The 15,512-nt window shown below is 42.9% G+C and overlaps 1 protein-coding gene across 6 annotated transcripts in view; it reads right to left on the bottom strand.

Moving 5' to 3' along the window:
- Positions 1-15,512, bottom strand: part of KAT7 (lysine acetyltransferase 7) — a 683,237-nt gene that overhangs the window by 569,595 nt on the left and 98,130 nt on the right. For all 6 annotated transcript variants that reach the window (XM_069237807.1, XM_069237810.1, XM_069237811.1 and 3 more), the window contains exon 3: positions 12,828-12,978. In XM_069237807.1, coding sequence (XP_069093908.1) covers positions 12,828-12,978 — 151 coding nt within the window. The remainder of the gene's footprint in view (positions 1-12,827; positions 12,979-15,512) is intronic.

Raw genomic sequence — 15,512 nt, 5'->3', positions numbered from 1 at the left:
ATGGAGCTCGCACTGACAAGCATCCATTGCCTCTAAGATGGGCTCCACTGATGAGGCGTCATCCGAGGAGTGACTGGAATCTTTGGAAGATACAGTCTTAGTTTCAGAGGTTTTCGCTGCTGAAACCTTGTGTCGAGCTGAAGCCATTGGATCTGAAGCCAATGTGGTGGGCTTTTTGCTCAGTGCCAAACCACTCCGATCAATGGGTCTGCTCGATCTCAAGACTGTGTGGGATGTTGCAGAGCCGGAGGTCGATGCCAAAGATGTTTTGGTTTTGCCTATTTCAGTGTCGAGCCAAAAAACGGGGAATCCAAAGGTATCTTTCAGAACCAACCATGTCCCGAAGGTAGTGGCAGTCCGGCGACCTGCTTTTGGGGCTTCTTCAAAGTCTTTGTATGGGGAGTCGAGGCAGATGTACTCACAGGATGTTCCAGCTCCTCCTGCACGTGTTTTTCCCTGAAAATATCAGGAGTGCCATCTGGTGTTTTCAACGCCATCTAAAATTGACGTGTTTTTGGGTCCTGTAGTGTCTGCTTGGATTGAAAGAACCAGCAGGCATCGCAGCTTTCTACTTTATGGTCGGGGGAGAGACACAAGTTACACACCTGGTGTTGATCAATGTGTGGGAATTTCGAATGGCATCGAGGGCAAAACTGAAATTATGTCCATTCCAACAGCCCTGCATATTCCGACTCCACATAGAGAAGTAGGCTGAGACGGTGTTGGTGCCCTGAAGGGCGATTAGCAGACTCCCACCGCAGAAATAAGGATCAACTATGTTAGACAGAGAAAACGTGAACGAATTACAATACCGGAAAAGAGTAGTTAAGAACAGACAGAGCTGAGGAATATCGTAACGAGAGGAACACACGCTCGAACCAGACGTTGGAGAGAAAACAATCTAACAAAGGACTCAATGCCCATGTGCAGTATCACCAAGAGAAGTAACTCAACCTCGTGACTCAATAAGATTCTTCTAACAAAAACAACTTGTAACACTCCGGACCCAACACTAGATGGCGGACTTATGCAAAGCATGTTTATCTACAGCCACACATGCCTTTGAACCTGTAGTTTTCTTGGAGAATACTGGAGGAGAACAGCAGGTTGTAAATACTAAAAAAAAAAAAGCCTTTTTGACACTTGTCACACATTTCATAGAAAAGTCTGCCCAATACTAGAGGCTGCGTGAAAAGGAAAAGACAGCTTGATAGGCTACACTGGGAAGCTTAGAAAAAAGGACCTGTACCTTTAAGGACCCCAGAGGAACCCCTATCCCAAAATGCCAGTGCATTTTGGGATAGGGGTTCCTCTGGGGTCCTTAAAGGTGGCAGTTTGCCTAGGAGCGCCATTTCTTTTTATTCATATCCTATGCATCACAGAAAAGACACTGACAGCAAGGGAAGAGTGAGGTGTTTATGACTTCAATGAAGATTCCTACGATGCAGAACTATGACCACAGGTATGTAACTTTTTCTTCTACATCGTAGCGTTTTCACTGATAGTAATAAGCTTTGAACAGAGTAGCAAGTTAAGAGAAAAACCCTGTACATCACTGTCAGTCATCTATATCATGTGAATGCTCTATGTGTCTGATTTAAGAGATGAAGAATTGAGTAAAGTGTTCAGGCACACAGAGATAGAATGAACTATTTGAATATATTTCTTAGTGTTACTTGCCCGAATCTGATCTCGGCGTATCAGTGTCTAGACAGTAGTGTTTTCTGAATGTATGAAGAGACCTCAGAATGGCTGCTTTACAACTGTCTAGGATAGGTAGTTGTCTAATCCAGTCTTTGGTCACAGCCTTTCCTCATGTAGAATGGGCTCTAAGCCTGCCTAGTAAAAGCTTGTTTGCAATCTGGGAACAAAGAAATACAAGATACTATCCATTTAGCTATTGTTTGGAGGTTGCTAATCCCTGCCCTGTCTCAAAGAACTTTTGACAAAGTCAAATTTGACTTGGATTTATCTAGATAGAAACAAAGTACTTTTTTTGACATCAATAATGTAATGTTCTCTCTGCTGAAGAAGTAGGATTTGGAAAAAGTGGGCAGAGTAACAGACTGGTTAACATGGAACTCTGATACAACTTTTGGCAGAAAAGAAGGGAGCATATGTAAACGATCCTATTATGGTGAAAAACAGTAAAAGGTTCTACCAAAGATAGTGAATAGCGGGCACTAACGCTATGTGCCAAAGTAATTGCTATTAAAATGCTGTTTTCCATGAAAAGTGCTGCAGCGTTGCATTATGGATAGGTTCAAAAGGAGGGCCCCATCAATTTTGATAATACCAAGTTCAATTACCAAGGGGGATGGAGGTATCCTGACTGGAGGAAAGACCTTCTTTACTCCTTCTAAAACAATCCTGAACTATGGTTATCTTGAAAAAAAGATTGCTGCATTGGTGACTTTCAATGTGCAGTAATAGCTGTTAACATACTTTGATAGAGGCCAATTGCAGGGTATAATTGGCAAAGTGTAACAAGTAAGGGAGGATGACATTTTCTTGCACTGTAATAGGGTCATAATTTTTAGCACGAAACCATATGGAGAAACATTTCCACGTAAAAGCATAGCAAGCTCTTGTGAACGGTTCACAAGTCCATACTGGGCAAGTTCAGAAGCCATGCGGCAAAATCACTGACTGGATCATTGCATGTACTGTTCTGCCCTGAAGCCTGGAGAGCAGATCCGGTCTGGGTGGCATACACATGTGATGGGTTATAGAGAGATGAATGAGATCTGACTATCACCACTGCCTCGGCCAATCTGGAGTGACTGTGGTGCGTGACCTTATTTTCTGAATCACTCGCAGAACAAAGAGGGAGTGGTGGAAAAGCGTACACAAATGGATTCAACCAGTCTATCAAAAAAGCATTGCCCAGAGACTGCAGATCTGGAGCCATGGACACGTAGTTACGACATTTTTTGTTTTTGGAGGCAGCCAACTAATCTTCTGCTGGAGTGCCCCATTCTTCGAAGATGTAGTTGACTACTTCTTTGTTGAGGACCAATTTGTGATTCTCTTCTAGGAAACAATTGAGAAAATATGGTTCTATGTTTAGAGCTCCTTGAATATAAAAGACTGTGATGAAGTCCTCTTGCTAATGCCCAATGCCACATTGCTTGAGCTGGGAGAGACAACTGTCTTGATCTTGTTTCACCCTATTTATTTATATAACACATTGTAGTGGTGTTGTCCGAATCATGAGGTCTGCAGATCTGAAAGACATAGGAAAGCGTTGCGAGCTAGATGTGCTGCTTTCAGGTCTAACAAGTTGATATGATAGGATAGTTCCTTTCGAGACCAAAGACCTTGGAGGGTCAGGTGGTCCTTATGAGCACTACAACCTGTCAGTAAGGTATCTGCGATGATGGTATGAGATGGTGTTACTTTCTAGAAAAGGAACTCCCACAAGAAGATACGGAGGGTTGGTCCACCAGGAAATCGATTGACGTACTGTAGGAAGTTGGCTCTGTATATACTATCTCAAAGTGAGAGATAGTGTGCACAGAGTCCAAGGGTTCCCCTTAGAGGTAAGACAGTGCCATAATTAGATCATTCTAATGCTCTCTTTTGTGGTAGTGTGGTCGAGCAGTAGGTTTATCAGAGGGTAGTGTTAAGCATTTTTTGTACACACACAGGCAATAAATGAGGAGCACACACAAAGACTTAACTCAAGGTCAATAGTTTTATACAGAAAAATATCTTTTCTTAATTTATTTTTAGAACGACAAGTTCACGATTTGAAGTAAATACATAAAATGCAAGGTACTCCACGTAGGTAAGTTAGGAACTTTGAATTAGAGCAATAGCATATACAGTTTTTGATAAAATGGCAATAAGCTATTTTAAAAGTGGACACACTGCAAAAATCAACAGTTCCTGGGGGAGGTAAGTAATGGTTAATTTTTCAGGTAAATAAGACACTTACAAGTCTAGGTTCCTGGGCATAGGCAGCCCACTGTTGGGGGTTCAAGGCAACCCCAAACATACCACACCAACAGCTCAGGGCCGGTCACGTGCAGAGGTCAAAGAGGTGCCCAAAACACATAGGTGTCTATGAAGAACATGAGTGCTCCGGTTCCAGTCTGCCTACAGGTAAGTACCTGCGTCTTCGGAGGGCAGACCAGGGTTTTTTTTTAGAACACTGGGGGGGAACACAAGTAGGCACACAAAACACCCTCAGCGACACAGGGGCGGCCGGGTGCAGTGTGCAAAGCAGGTGTTGGGTTTTGTATAGGATTCAATGGAGGGACCCTTCTCTAGCAGTGCAGGCAGGGGCTTCTCGGGCCAGCCACCGACTGGGCTAGGCAGAAGGTCGTCTGATGGTCATTCCTGCACTGAGGTTCGGTTCCTTCTGTTCCTCCGGGCTGTGGGTGCAGTGCTTGGTCCAGGCGGCGGGTTCCTTGTTACAGGCAGTCACGGTCACGGGAGCCTCTGGATTCTCTCTGCATGCGTCGCTGTGGGAGTCCAGGGGGGTCATCTCAGGCTACTCACAAGGTCGCAGTCACCTGGAAGTCCTCCCTGTGGTGTTGGTTCTCTGGAGCTCGAGCCGGGGGCATCGGGTGCAGAGGGTGAAGTCTCATGCTTCCGGCGGGAAGAGTGAAGTCTTTAAAAGTTGCAATATTGTTGCTGTTTGTTGAGCAGAGCCACTGCTCACAGGAGTTTCTTGGTCCTTAGGTTCGGGCAGTCCTCTGAGGCTTCAGAGGTCGCAGGTGCCTGTTGGATGCGTCGCTGTTGCAGTCTGTCTAGTCAGGAGACAGGCCGGTAGGGCAGTTGTCTTCTGTTGTCTCTGCTGGGCTTTCAGGTCAGCAGTCCTTCTTTCAGGTTACAGGAATCTGATTTCCTGGTTTCTTGGGTGCCCCTAAATACTAAATTCAGGGGTGTGTTTAGGTCTGGGGGGCAGTAGCCAATGGCTACTATCCTGGAGGGTGGCTACACCCTCTTTGTGCCTCCTCCCTGTGGGGAGAGGGGGGCACATCCCTAATCCTATTGGGGGAATCCTCCATCCACAAGATGGAGGATTTCTAAAAGTAAGGGTCACCTCATCTCAGGGCACCTTAGGGGCTGTCCTGACTGGTGGGTGACTCCTCCTTGTTTTCCTCACTATCTCCTCCAGCCTTGCCGCCAAAAGTGGGGGCAGTGGTCGGAGGGGCGGGCATCTCCACTAGCTGGGATGCCCTGTGGCGCTGTAACAAAGGGGGTGAGCCTTTGAGGCTCACCGCCAGGTGTTACAGTTCCTGCAGGGGGAGGTGAGAAGCACCTCCACCCAATACAGGCTTTCTTCCTGGCCACAGAGTGACAAAGGCACTCTCCCCGCGTGGCCAGCAACATGTCTGGTGTGTGGCAGGCTGGCAAAAACTAGTCAGCCTACACTGGAAGTCGGGTATGTTTTCAGGGGGCATCTCTAAGATGCCCTCTGGGTGTATTTTACAATAAATTGCACACACTGGCATCAGTGTGTATTTATTGTGCTGAGAAGTTTGATACCAAACTTCCCAGTTTTCAGTGTAGCCATTATGGTGCTGTGGAGTTCGTGTTTGACAGACTCCCAGACCATATACTCTTATGGCTACCCTGCACTTACAATGTCTAAGGTTTTGCTTAGACACTGTAGGGGCGTAGTGCTCATGCAACTATTCCCTCACCTGTGGTATAGTGCACCCTGCCTTAGTGCTGTAAGTCCTGCTAGAGGGGTGACTTACCTATGCCACAGGCAGTGCGAGGTTGGCATGGCACTCTGAGGGGAGTGCCATGTCGACTTAGTCATTTTCTCCCCACCAGCACACACAAGCTGTGAGGCAGTGTGCATGTGCTGAGTGAGAGGTCTCTAGGGTGGCATAAGGCATGCTGCAGCACTTAGAGACCTTCCCTGGCATCATGGCCCTTGGTACCAGGGGTACCAGTTACAAGGGACTTACCCGAGTGGCAGGGTTGTGCCAATTGAGGAGCCAAAGGTACAGTTTAGGGAAAGAACACTGGTGCTGGGGCCTGGTTAGCAGGGTCCCAGCACACTTTCAAGTCATAACTTAGCATCAGCAAAGGCAAAAAGTCAGGGGGTGAACATGCCAAGGAGGCATTTCCTTACACTGTAGATGTACAAACTGCTATTATGACCCATATCTTGTTTAATGTGCCATGGCAAAATAATAAACACACATATACGTATATATAAAAATAAAAAATAAAGAGTTTGCACAGGGATTGGAATTATCCATTTATAAACTGTGTGACAATTATTACCCTCCCCCTTCTAGTTTTCCTCTGGTAGATTGTGACAAGTCAAACCTGCCAAAAGTGATCAGCGAAATAAAGTCATAAAAAAAAAAAAAAAAAGAGAGAAGATCAAAATATATGAATTTTGGTGTCTTAAATATTGATTCTACATACTATGCCACAGTTATAATCTGAGATCTCAGAATAGTAGGTACTTCACCCTGGTTTAATGTTATTTACCGACAGTTTCCCTTCTGCTGCTCTTTGAATGAACATCATAACTGTTGCAAATCCTGAAACCGATTTCCTCTTGTTCACTGGCAGTACCAAACAACCACCAATTCAAGCTTAGCTATTCGACGTGAATATAGATGTACAATCATTTGGTTCACCGTGGACAGATCTTTCCTTCAAAGAATTTACCACATTTGGTTTCAGCAGGGTTTGAGTTCAATCTGCTGTAAAATGTGAAACTCTTCTTATTCAAAACATATTCAAAAATATAGTGCACCATATTACATAGTCAGCAGCTGCAGCCACTAGGCCACATCGCCTACTGTGAAAGCTCTGCTCATATTGGATTTCTAGAAGTCCTTGAGCTAAGCCAGAGCTGCGCTTCTGACTTGAAACCCTTCCACCCCCTACTAAGTATGACTAAAAACTATTATTGTTTCGCGAATAGTACAGATTTACAACAAAGCAAAAAAAAAAAAAAAAAAGGTCGCTCTCTGTACCAGGACCTACCTTTCTGTCAAATTTGTCCGTTCAGTGGTTTCAGCGCTATCGCTGTTCAATTTTTCCTATGGAAAAATGAATGGAGGAAACAAATGTTTTGGAACCCTCCCCTCCTCCTTTTTTCGATCCCCCTTCTAACCAGGCTACAGTTCCTCTCATCTACGTTGAACTGGGCGAGACTGAAATGCTCAGCTGAAACAGAAATACCTCATGCTAATGAGCTACAATGGAAACATTTGCATCCAAGATTTAGAAAAACATTCTCAGGCTGCACAGTCAAACTATGCAATATATTAGTATGACAGCAAAAATAATGTGCCGCATAAGCCAACTGAGAGGGGTCAAGTCGATACAGGCAAGCTAAAAAAAAAAAAAAAAAAAAAAAAAAAACATTTTTACCATTATAACACCTCAGATGACTCAGATCATAAAAGTTTTATATTAACCAGACAGCCAATATAGACTATGGCTGAGAAGGCAGGCACAATGCAGCTTTACTCTCCACACATTAACAACGCAAGGACCCATTCTGAGATTCCTCCTACACTGGTTACGGTCATAAAGGCAAAAATCAAGGAAGGGACAACGTTCATAAACCATGCTAATCGGAAAAGGTAGACCTAATGGGTGTTGGTTCAAGTTGAAATTCCATTAGATTTTTATGCTGCGGATCATTGAACTGTAAACCACTTGTTCTTATGGCTGCTTGTCTTGAAAAGGTTAATAAAATGTTTAAAAACAAATAAGGCCAATTTTTCTGGGTGGGATGGTGACTTCCTAGTATCAGAAGAATTTAGACATAGCAGAGATGGTAATTTTTAAACATATTTGGTGCAGACATGATCGTTGGTAAGGTAATCTAGCTTTTCTGCCCCTCTTGATGACCGGAACCTTGAAAAAAAAAAACACGCCTGTGATTGCTGCGGTGTATGCGACTATGGCTGAGGTGCACCTTCAGCAAGGTGTACGGTAGTCCCTTATGTAGGCAATGGGTGAGGAATTTGACCAATGAACTCCTGTGCCCATCCTTACTTGGCTCCTTGTGTTTTACATCAGGGTGTAAATCTACTACGTTTTGCCTTGAATTTTCATCTGCTGACCCTTCTGGGCCCGAGTACTTCCACGGTTTTGTGTGGCAGGTTTAGGTTGTCAAATTCCATGCCCTCAGGTACCATGTTGCTAGGCTTAAGGTTGCTGGTTCTGGGTGATATACCTGGCCCTGCGTCACTGTTTTTAAGTCTTGGTGCAACAATAGCTTTATTGTTCTTTCTTGTGCGATTTCCAGTAGATCAGAGAACCAGGTCTGCTTGTTCCATTGTGGGGAGATCAGTACTAGTGTCATGGCTGCTTGTCTGCATCTGTTCTGCAACACTGGTATCAATGGCATGGGGAGAAAATTGTATGTAACTCTTCCTAACTAGTCTATCGACAGGGCAGTCCCTCTTACCCTTGTTACAGGTACATGGAGGCGAAGTATTGGCATTCTGCATGCTCCCTTGTTGCGAACGGGTATATGTGTGATGTTCTCCACCTGTAGAAGATGTCGTCCACAACTTGTTGTTTGAGTTCCCATTCGTAGGAGTTATTATATCTGCTTATCTTGTCTGTTTCTGTGTTCTGCGCTACTGGCAGGTGGATGGCCATTAGTGTTATGCTCCAACGTATGGCCCATCTCTTGATGTATTGTGCTAGTGGGACAGTGGGTGTTGTCCCATTTTGCCCCCGCACCCCCTTTGTGTGGAGGTAGAACATTGTGGTAGCATTGTGCATTTGGATTTGGACCACTTGTCCATTCATGTGATTTTGGAAGGCCTTGAGCACCAGGAAAACTGTTTTTAGTTCCAGAAAATGTATGTTCTTCACTGCCTCCTTTGGAAGCCTTTTCAAAGCCCTAGATCCTGACATTATCCTGGTTAGTTTCCAAACTGTCCTCACTGTCTGAGACTATCTCGTCTGATAGAGCTTGCTGTATTAGTGCCCGTGTTTTCTTGTCGAGCTGGAAAGCCTTGTCTGTGGTAGAGTACAATGATGCACCCAGGAAGATCTTTTCTTTTTGTGGAGTGGGTGATTTTTTTTTTTCTTATGAAGCAGCTCAGGTTGTGCAATGTTTGCATAACTGCTCGTACATTCCTTTGTCACTGGCTGAACGATCTCACTTTTACCAGACAGTATACAAGTAAGAGTAGACAGGAATTCGTAGCCACCTTGAACTGGTAATTGATTCATTCAACCACAATTCTCAGGAATCTTTTATATTTGTTTTTCTTTGATCATAGAGGTAGGCATCTTTGATGTGTAATGTTGCACTGTTGTCCGCTTGCCACATAGTATGGCCTCCTGCAATGTTACCACCTTTAATTTTTGTGCTTTTATTGACTTGTTTAAGGTGAAAAGATCTAGGATAGGTCTGAGCGTTTTGTCCACTTTTGGTACCAGGAAATACATTGGGGACACTCATTGTCCTTTTGGAAGTTTTGGTACCCTTTCAACTGCGTTTGTTGAGGAGGTCCTTTACCTCCTGCATTAAGTGGGCTGCCACTTCCTTGTTGCAAGGTCTTGTCCTTGGTCTTATGTTTGAAGGTGTTCTTAACAGTTCTATGCAGTGTCCATGTCCTATTAGGTTTAAGATCCACTTGTTCCCATTCCCTGAGGAACTCTCCGAATCTGCCCCCTACTGGTGTTTTGTGTAGGTGGGCTTATGACTAAGTCACTTCCATTGGTGTTCCGTTTCTGCCTTGAAAGCTGTATTTGCATGCAAGGATACTCCTACTGTGGTGCTTGCACTGGTGGGACTGTTTGCTGAGGGAAACAGTGTTTGGTAATTGGTTGTGATCCTGCCCTTACTCCCGATTAAATCCGTTGTGCCCACACTGCCTCGCTATCTTTTTACATTTTTTGAGGCAACACATCCACCACTGTGTCGAAAAGGTTGTCGTCTATGAAGCGCGTCTCCCACATCATCATCATCATCTTCTCCATTAATCAATCACCTTCCCTGAAGACTGGAAACATGGAGCAGTGAACACCATCCTCAAGAAACCATCAGTCAACCCCAGTGAGCTGAGCATGTTCCAACCCATCTCCCTGTTTCCGTAGCCAGGCAAAGTGATAGAGAAGGTAATCAACAAACTCCTTGCCAACCACCTCGCACTCTGCAACCTATTCAACTGTATCCAATCATGTTTTCAAAGCAACCACAGCACAGAAACAATACTCACCGAAGCCACAGACAAAACCAGCACTAAAATGGACAGTGGAGAAACCGCTGCCCTTATCCTCCTCAACCTCTCCGCTGCTTGCAATACAGTATCACATTACACCCTAATCAGAAGGCTGCACGACAAAGGCATCCAAGGACTGGCCCTCAACTGGTTCTGTTCCGTCTTCTCCATTTCCCTACCCTCAATGATCTTTTTGACATCAGAGTCCTCCCCCTGTCCCGGAGGACTCAGGGTTCCCCTCCTTGCTCAAGCGATCACGATCTTTCGGGAAGGTCTTCAACTGCACTATGGCGTAGTGTATTCACCTTTGTTTTTCCCTTGATTTCAGCGTCTTGGGCTGCAATTCAGCACAAGAGATGCAAACCTTTGCGTTGTGGTCTTTCAGGATACACAGTTTGCAGACTTTGTCGTATTTGTGGTGGCACTGTAGACAAAAGCTGAAGGAGGGATGCTCCATCTCCAACCCTCATGGTCAATGTTTATTTTGAAGGTTGCAGTTTGTCGGTGGAAGACTGTGCCTTCCCTTTTTGGGTTCTTCATTGTTCTTTGCTTCAAAAAACTCTATGAAAAGACATACCTGCCTTCAAAAATCTTCAGCTGCTTTGCTCTGCTTTCAGATCCAACAGTGGAAAAAAGAATCTGAAAATGTTGACCAAACAGGCTTCTGGGGAAGGCTTCTTGTGTCACAGAGAAAGGATCAAGGATGTCAAATCGTCTCAAAAAAGAACTAAGAGAAGAATTCCGGACCCAACCATTAGATAGCAGAATGTGAACCCAGTGAAGATTCATGCTGTTAAACCAGACTTGAGGCAGCAGGGCTATACAGAGCTGTAATACCCATCTTTACTAACGGCTATAGGGAAATGCATCTAGCCTTTACTTGGTGGGCTTACCTGCCTGCCTTCACACATGAGAACAGTAGATGATATTAATTTGCTGAACATTGGTTCTACTATTCAGAAAAGGAACAAGGTTGTGAACCATCTCTGAAATTCTCAAGTAGGCCGCTTTTGGTGCAAAGTTGAGCTCAAAGTAAGTTGGAGTGGGAAATACAAATAAACATTAATACAACCACATGCTACACCATTTTTATTGCTCACTCTCCTGACAAGTATCATGGCAACTATTGTGCTGTAATAGTTACTAATCACCACGTACACACTAAAATTGAGTTTTAATTTTATATAAATATCTCAACTATAACTTCTACTTTCTTAGTGTCCTTGAGTTGCCTTTCTAGGATGAAAGAGGGTTTGGGTTTCTCAGACTATCCCAATAATATTTCTCATGACTCGTTGTTACCTAGAATGCATATCATTCAGTTAATATTCAGTGAGTTGGTTACAGTCCAAGTGGCTTTCGGTTGCAGGCTGACACACTGACGAAGTCCTTAGTGCTAGAGGCTGTAGAAAGCCTGTTTTCCAGGCTGCATTCTGGAAACAAAATCAGAAAACCTTTCACTTTGCTGTCGCTCACCACAGCCTATACCATTGGGCAACGAGTCAGAACCACCACAAAAATCAGCTCTCTGCAAAGTGAGTGGCGGCATTCTGCTACTACACACATCTACCGGAAAAAAAAGTCAACTTCACTTCTAAGGCTGGCAGGCCAATTTCTACTTTCATCTTTTTTTAAATATATTTTGCCAATAGTTCACTTTTTAAAACCTAAGTATGCTGTATTTCGACTGTAGCATTTTTGTTTTTTATTATTTTAAAATATTTTAAGCCCCTTTGCATATGGTGAAAAAATAAAAACACGCTTGTTAAGGTCAGACAAACGGCCTTGCAAACGCTTGTAGTTTGTTTATTTGAAGTGATGTTTTGACTTTGTGAAGAATAATTAGAACAAATGAGTATGCCCCCTTCTCAGTCATATCTTCTTTACAAAAGTATTTACAGAAATGAAGATATTTAATAAATTTTTTAAACCTGAATGCAGAGAGATATTTTAATGTAAATCCTAGATTGGAGAATCAGGAAATCTTGGGAGCACTAAATGTAAATCTGCATGTATTATAACAGGTAACTAACTGCCTTATCTCCCAAATGGAACCAAGGAACTTGCAGCTCTCGTGCCATGGCAGGTGCACATATTTTCTGGCACAATGGATCCATGGTTATTCTGTCCTTAACCAGCATATTTTTTCTGTCCTGGTCTAGGTTACAAATACTAGAAAGCTGCTAAAAAAATAAAATTAAAAAAAAAAAAAAACAGCAACTTAGTGAAGATTGATGTACAGCAAAAATGGGGAAGACTGAGTTCCAAAAAAATAATCTATACCCAGAAAGAAATTACATGGAAAAAAACCCACTAAGCATTGATTGTACAACAGAGAAGAAAATACTAGTGATGCACAATATCACAGCTTTCAACCTAACCTTACACCAGCTGTCAACGTGTTAAAGGATATGTAAAGAAAGCATCTATGCACCACGCGCTTAGGTGATAACTGTCTCCAAACATTAAGGATCCTTCAAACTGATCTTACTTACAAGTCACATGAACTGAAAACATATTTCTTCCAAACATGAGTAACCAAAAAATACTTTTATTGCTACACATCAGTCTTAATACTGTTGAACTAGGAAGGACTAGGGTGTTATTGGAAGTGATATAGGTCATGACCATAAACTCTCTAAGTACCTTGGGAGCTCTGACTAAGCCTGGCAGCAGATCGTGTCACTCTGGCAGATCTCCTTGACCTCCTCCTTTCACTTTCAGAGCTGTCAGTGTGCTCCACGTCTGTTGAAAAATCAGAATCTTCTGTCCCGTCCGAACTGCTGCCAGCATTCCTCTGTAACATTGCAAATCATTCCATTAGCTCCGGAGAGAATTGCTTGTTTTTATTTTAACCTCCCCACACAATCCTCCCAACTTTGTTCATACACTAACTAGTCACAACATTTGCTGTCCTCAATACCTCCGATTATACCAGCTGTTTGTTCAACAAAATTCCCAGAACCAATGAACCATAGTACACTGCCTCTACCTAACGGAACCAGACTGGTTCGGGCATTTCTTTTATTACAGGGCGGATAGGTCCATTTGTCCCCCAACGCAGCAAAAGAACAAGCTTCTTACTTTTGGAAGCATTCTTTTTGATGAACAGTTCTGTTCCCTCGGATTCCATACATGAACTTAACACACAGTAATTTGCTCTTTTTCAATGTTTTATATCAATTTATATTGCATGTAATGAAAGTGCTATGCGGTTTAATGGTATATTTGTATTGTATGCCCATGTTATGCTTAGGCCTACACTGCACTTGCAGTGGTGACATATTCTGCCTCCTCGTATTGACACTTAAGTGATGATTCACAAATTACTACCTAAGCGTATTTGTATATTTTCAAGGTCTTTTCCATCCTTCTCATGAGAAAAGCCAGTAGCTGCTAAAACTCCCACTTGGTTTTGGTCGGGTGTAACTTTGCTACATATGAGCTTAAAATATATATTAAGTCAACTGCAGGCAGAATTAGCAATGCATTGCCCATCTCGGGAGAGAAATCACTTTGAATACTTATACTTGTGCTTTCTTTCACAAAAATATTTTAGACTTCAAGTAGGCAGAAAGACCTTGATTTTCTTACACACAAAAAATGGTGCACTGACCAGGAACTACCTACACTCTACCTGAGGCGGGAAGAGAGCTAAACTTGATGCTCCCCAGGAGCCAAAGGTAAAAGAGAAAAACCTCCAGGAGACTTGTGATGGAGAGGCCCAACACTCAATCATGCTAACCAGTTCAGTTAGCATGAAGCATAAACATGCTTATTTCTTTGTTGCTATATGTGTTTGACGATTTTGAAAGATGTGCATCAGTCATCCAGGTGGGAGATAATGGATTTAAACTGACTGGATAGGTCAAACAGAGGAATCCCAGATAGAAGCATCAATATATGCGCATCCCTTGGCATGGAGCAACCAGGCTCTAGAAATGTGTGAACAGAGGATGAAAGGCATCAGTGCCAGGCACTAGAAAAGACACTATAAGGATGAATGTGTGTGCGAAAGAAGCTCACTGATCCAACCAGCCCAACGCCTCTGCTAGTCTCATTGGCCAAACTAGAAATAGGCCAAACTGAAGTGGTTCAGCAAGCATGAGTGAAACATACTTTTCTACTCTCCCTCCAACTGAGGTTCCCCTCCTTACCCTCTTCTATTTTGAGCTTTCTGCTACTTAAAGCTCTTCTGGCCGCAAGACCCCATAGCGTACTCGTGACCGGCAAACTTAGCAGATTTGCACGCTGCGCTGATATGGATCTATTTTATTTTTAAGGTGAGCTTCATAAATCATGCGCTTATGGTTAGCACAATAGGATTGTGAATATTTTTAGTTACTAATTTTCGGTTGTATTAAAACGAAGAGCCAGTACCCTTTTAAAAAAAAAATATAGTGAGCTATATAGACTCATGCGCTTATGGTCAGCGCAATTAGGATCGTGAATGTCTTTGGCTATTTACTTTAGTTTCTAGTAAATACGATGAGCCATTACTTGTTATCATTTACATTATTGATATTTATCATTTGGCAGATTTGGCTTTGTTACCACCTTGATACAATTGGAACGTCTAAATACTCACACTTATGAGATATATGGAATCTTAATACTACAATAATAGGATTAAGGATTGCTTAATCTTGCAGGTACAATTTTACAGATTTAAGTGTTTTTTTCCCACCAATAGTCTATGCATGATACTGGTTCTTTATCTAATAGTTTTCTTGCCTGTTATCACAACACTATGTGAGTTGTTAGTGATTGACAATAGGTGCTGACCATCTATTTGTGTTGATGTTTCATTTTAAGATGTGGCCACCAATATCGGTTCTGGCGCGGTTCCACTTGGACTATAAGGTTAGCAGTATTTTATGATTATTCACGGCTTGATGGTGTCTACTCCTTTTTTCTTCTTCTTTTTCTACATTTATATTTGCGGGTTTTATATCCATACCACTTTTTCCTATGGTGGAGGACTGACTTACACCTATTTTATTCTCTTGGGTCTATTTGGTACTTGATAATTGCCATTATGCTTACATGGCCTATGTTTTGGCAATAATTTCAGCCCTGATGAAGTCGATGGGGCGATCCCTGGATGAAACACGTGTTGGCTGTGGGGTTTTGAACGGAACTATAACAACATTGTGGACATGATGACTGGCAGACGTACCACTGATTGATTCGAATGAATTTGAACATTTAATAAACCCTATAATTGGTTGGAACTACGCTGGAGACTGCTACGCCTCTTCAATTCTGGACTTTGTTACATCATCAAATGATACTTAAGCCTGATGCCTTTTTCTTCTTCTAACAAAACCA

Source organism: Pleurodeles waltl, chromosome 6 (assembly GCF_031143425.1).
Source record: "Pleurodeles waltl isolate 20211129_DDA chromosome 6, aPleWal1.hap1.20221129, whole genome shotgun sequence".
Classification (NCBI taxonomy): Eukaryota; Metazoa; Chordata; class Amphibia; order Caudata; family Salamandridae; genus Pleurodeles; species Pleurodeles waltl.
This window is presented reverse-complemented; position numbering and strand designations above follow the sequence as displayed.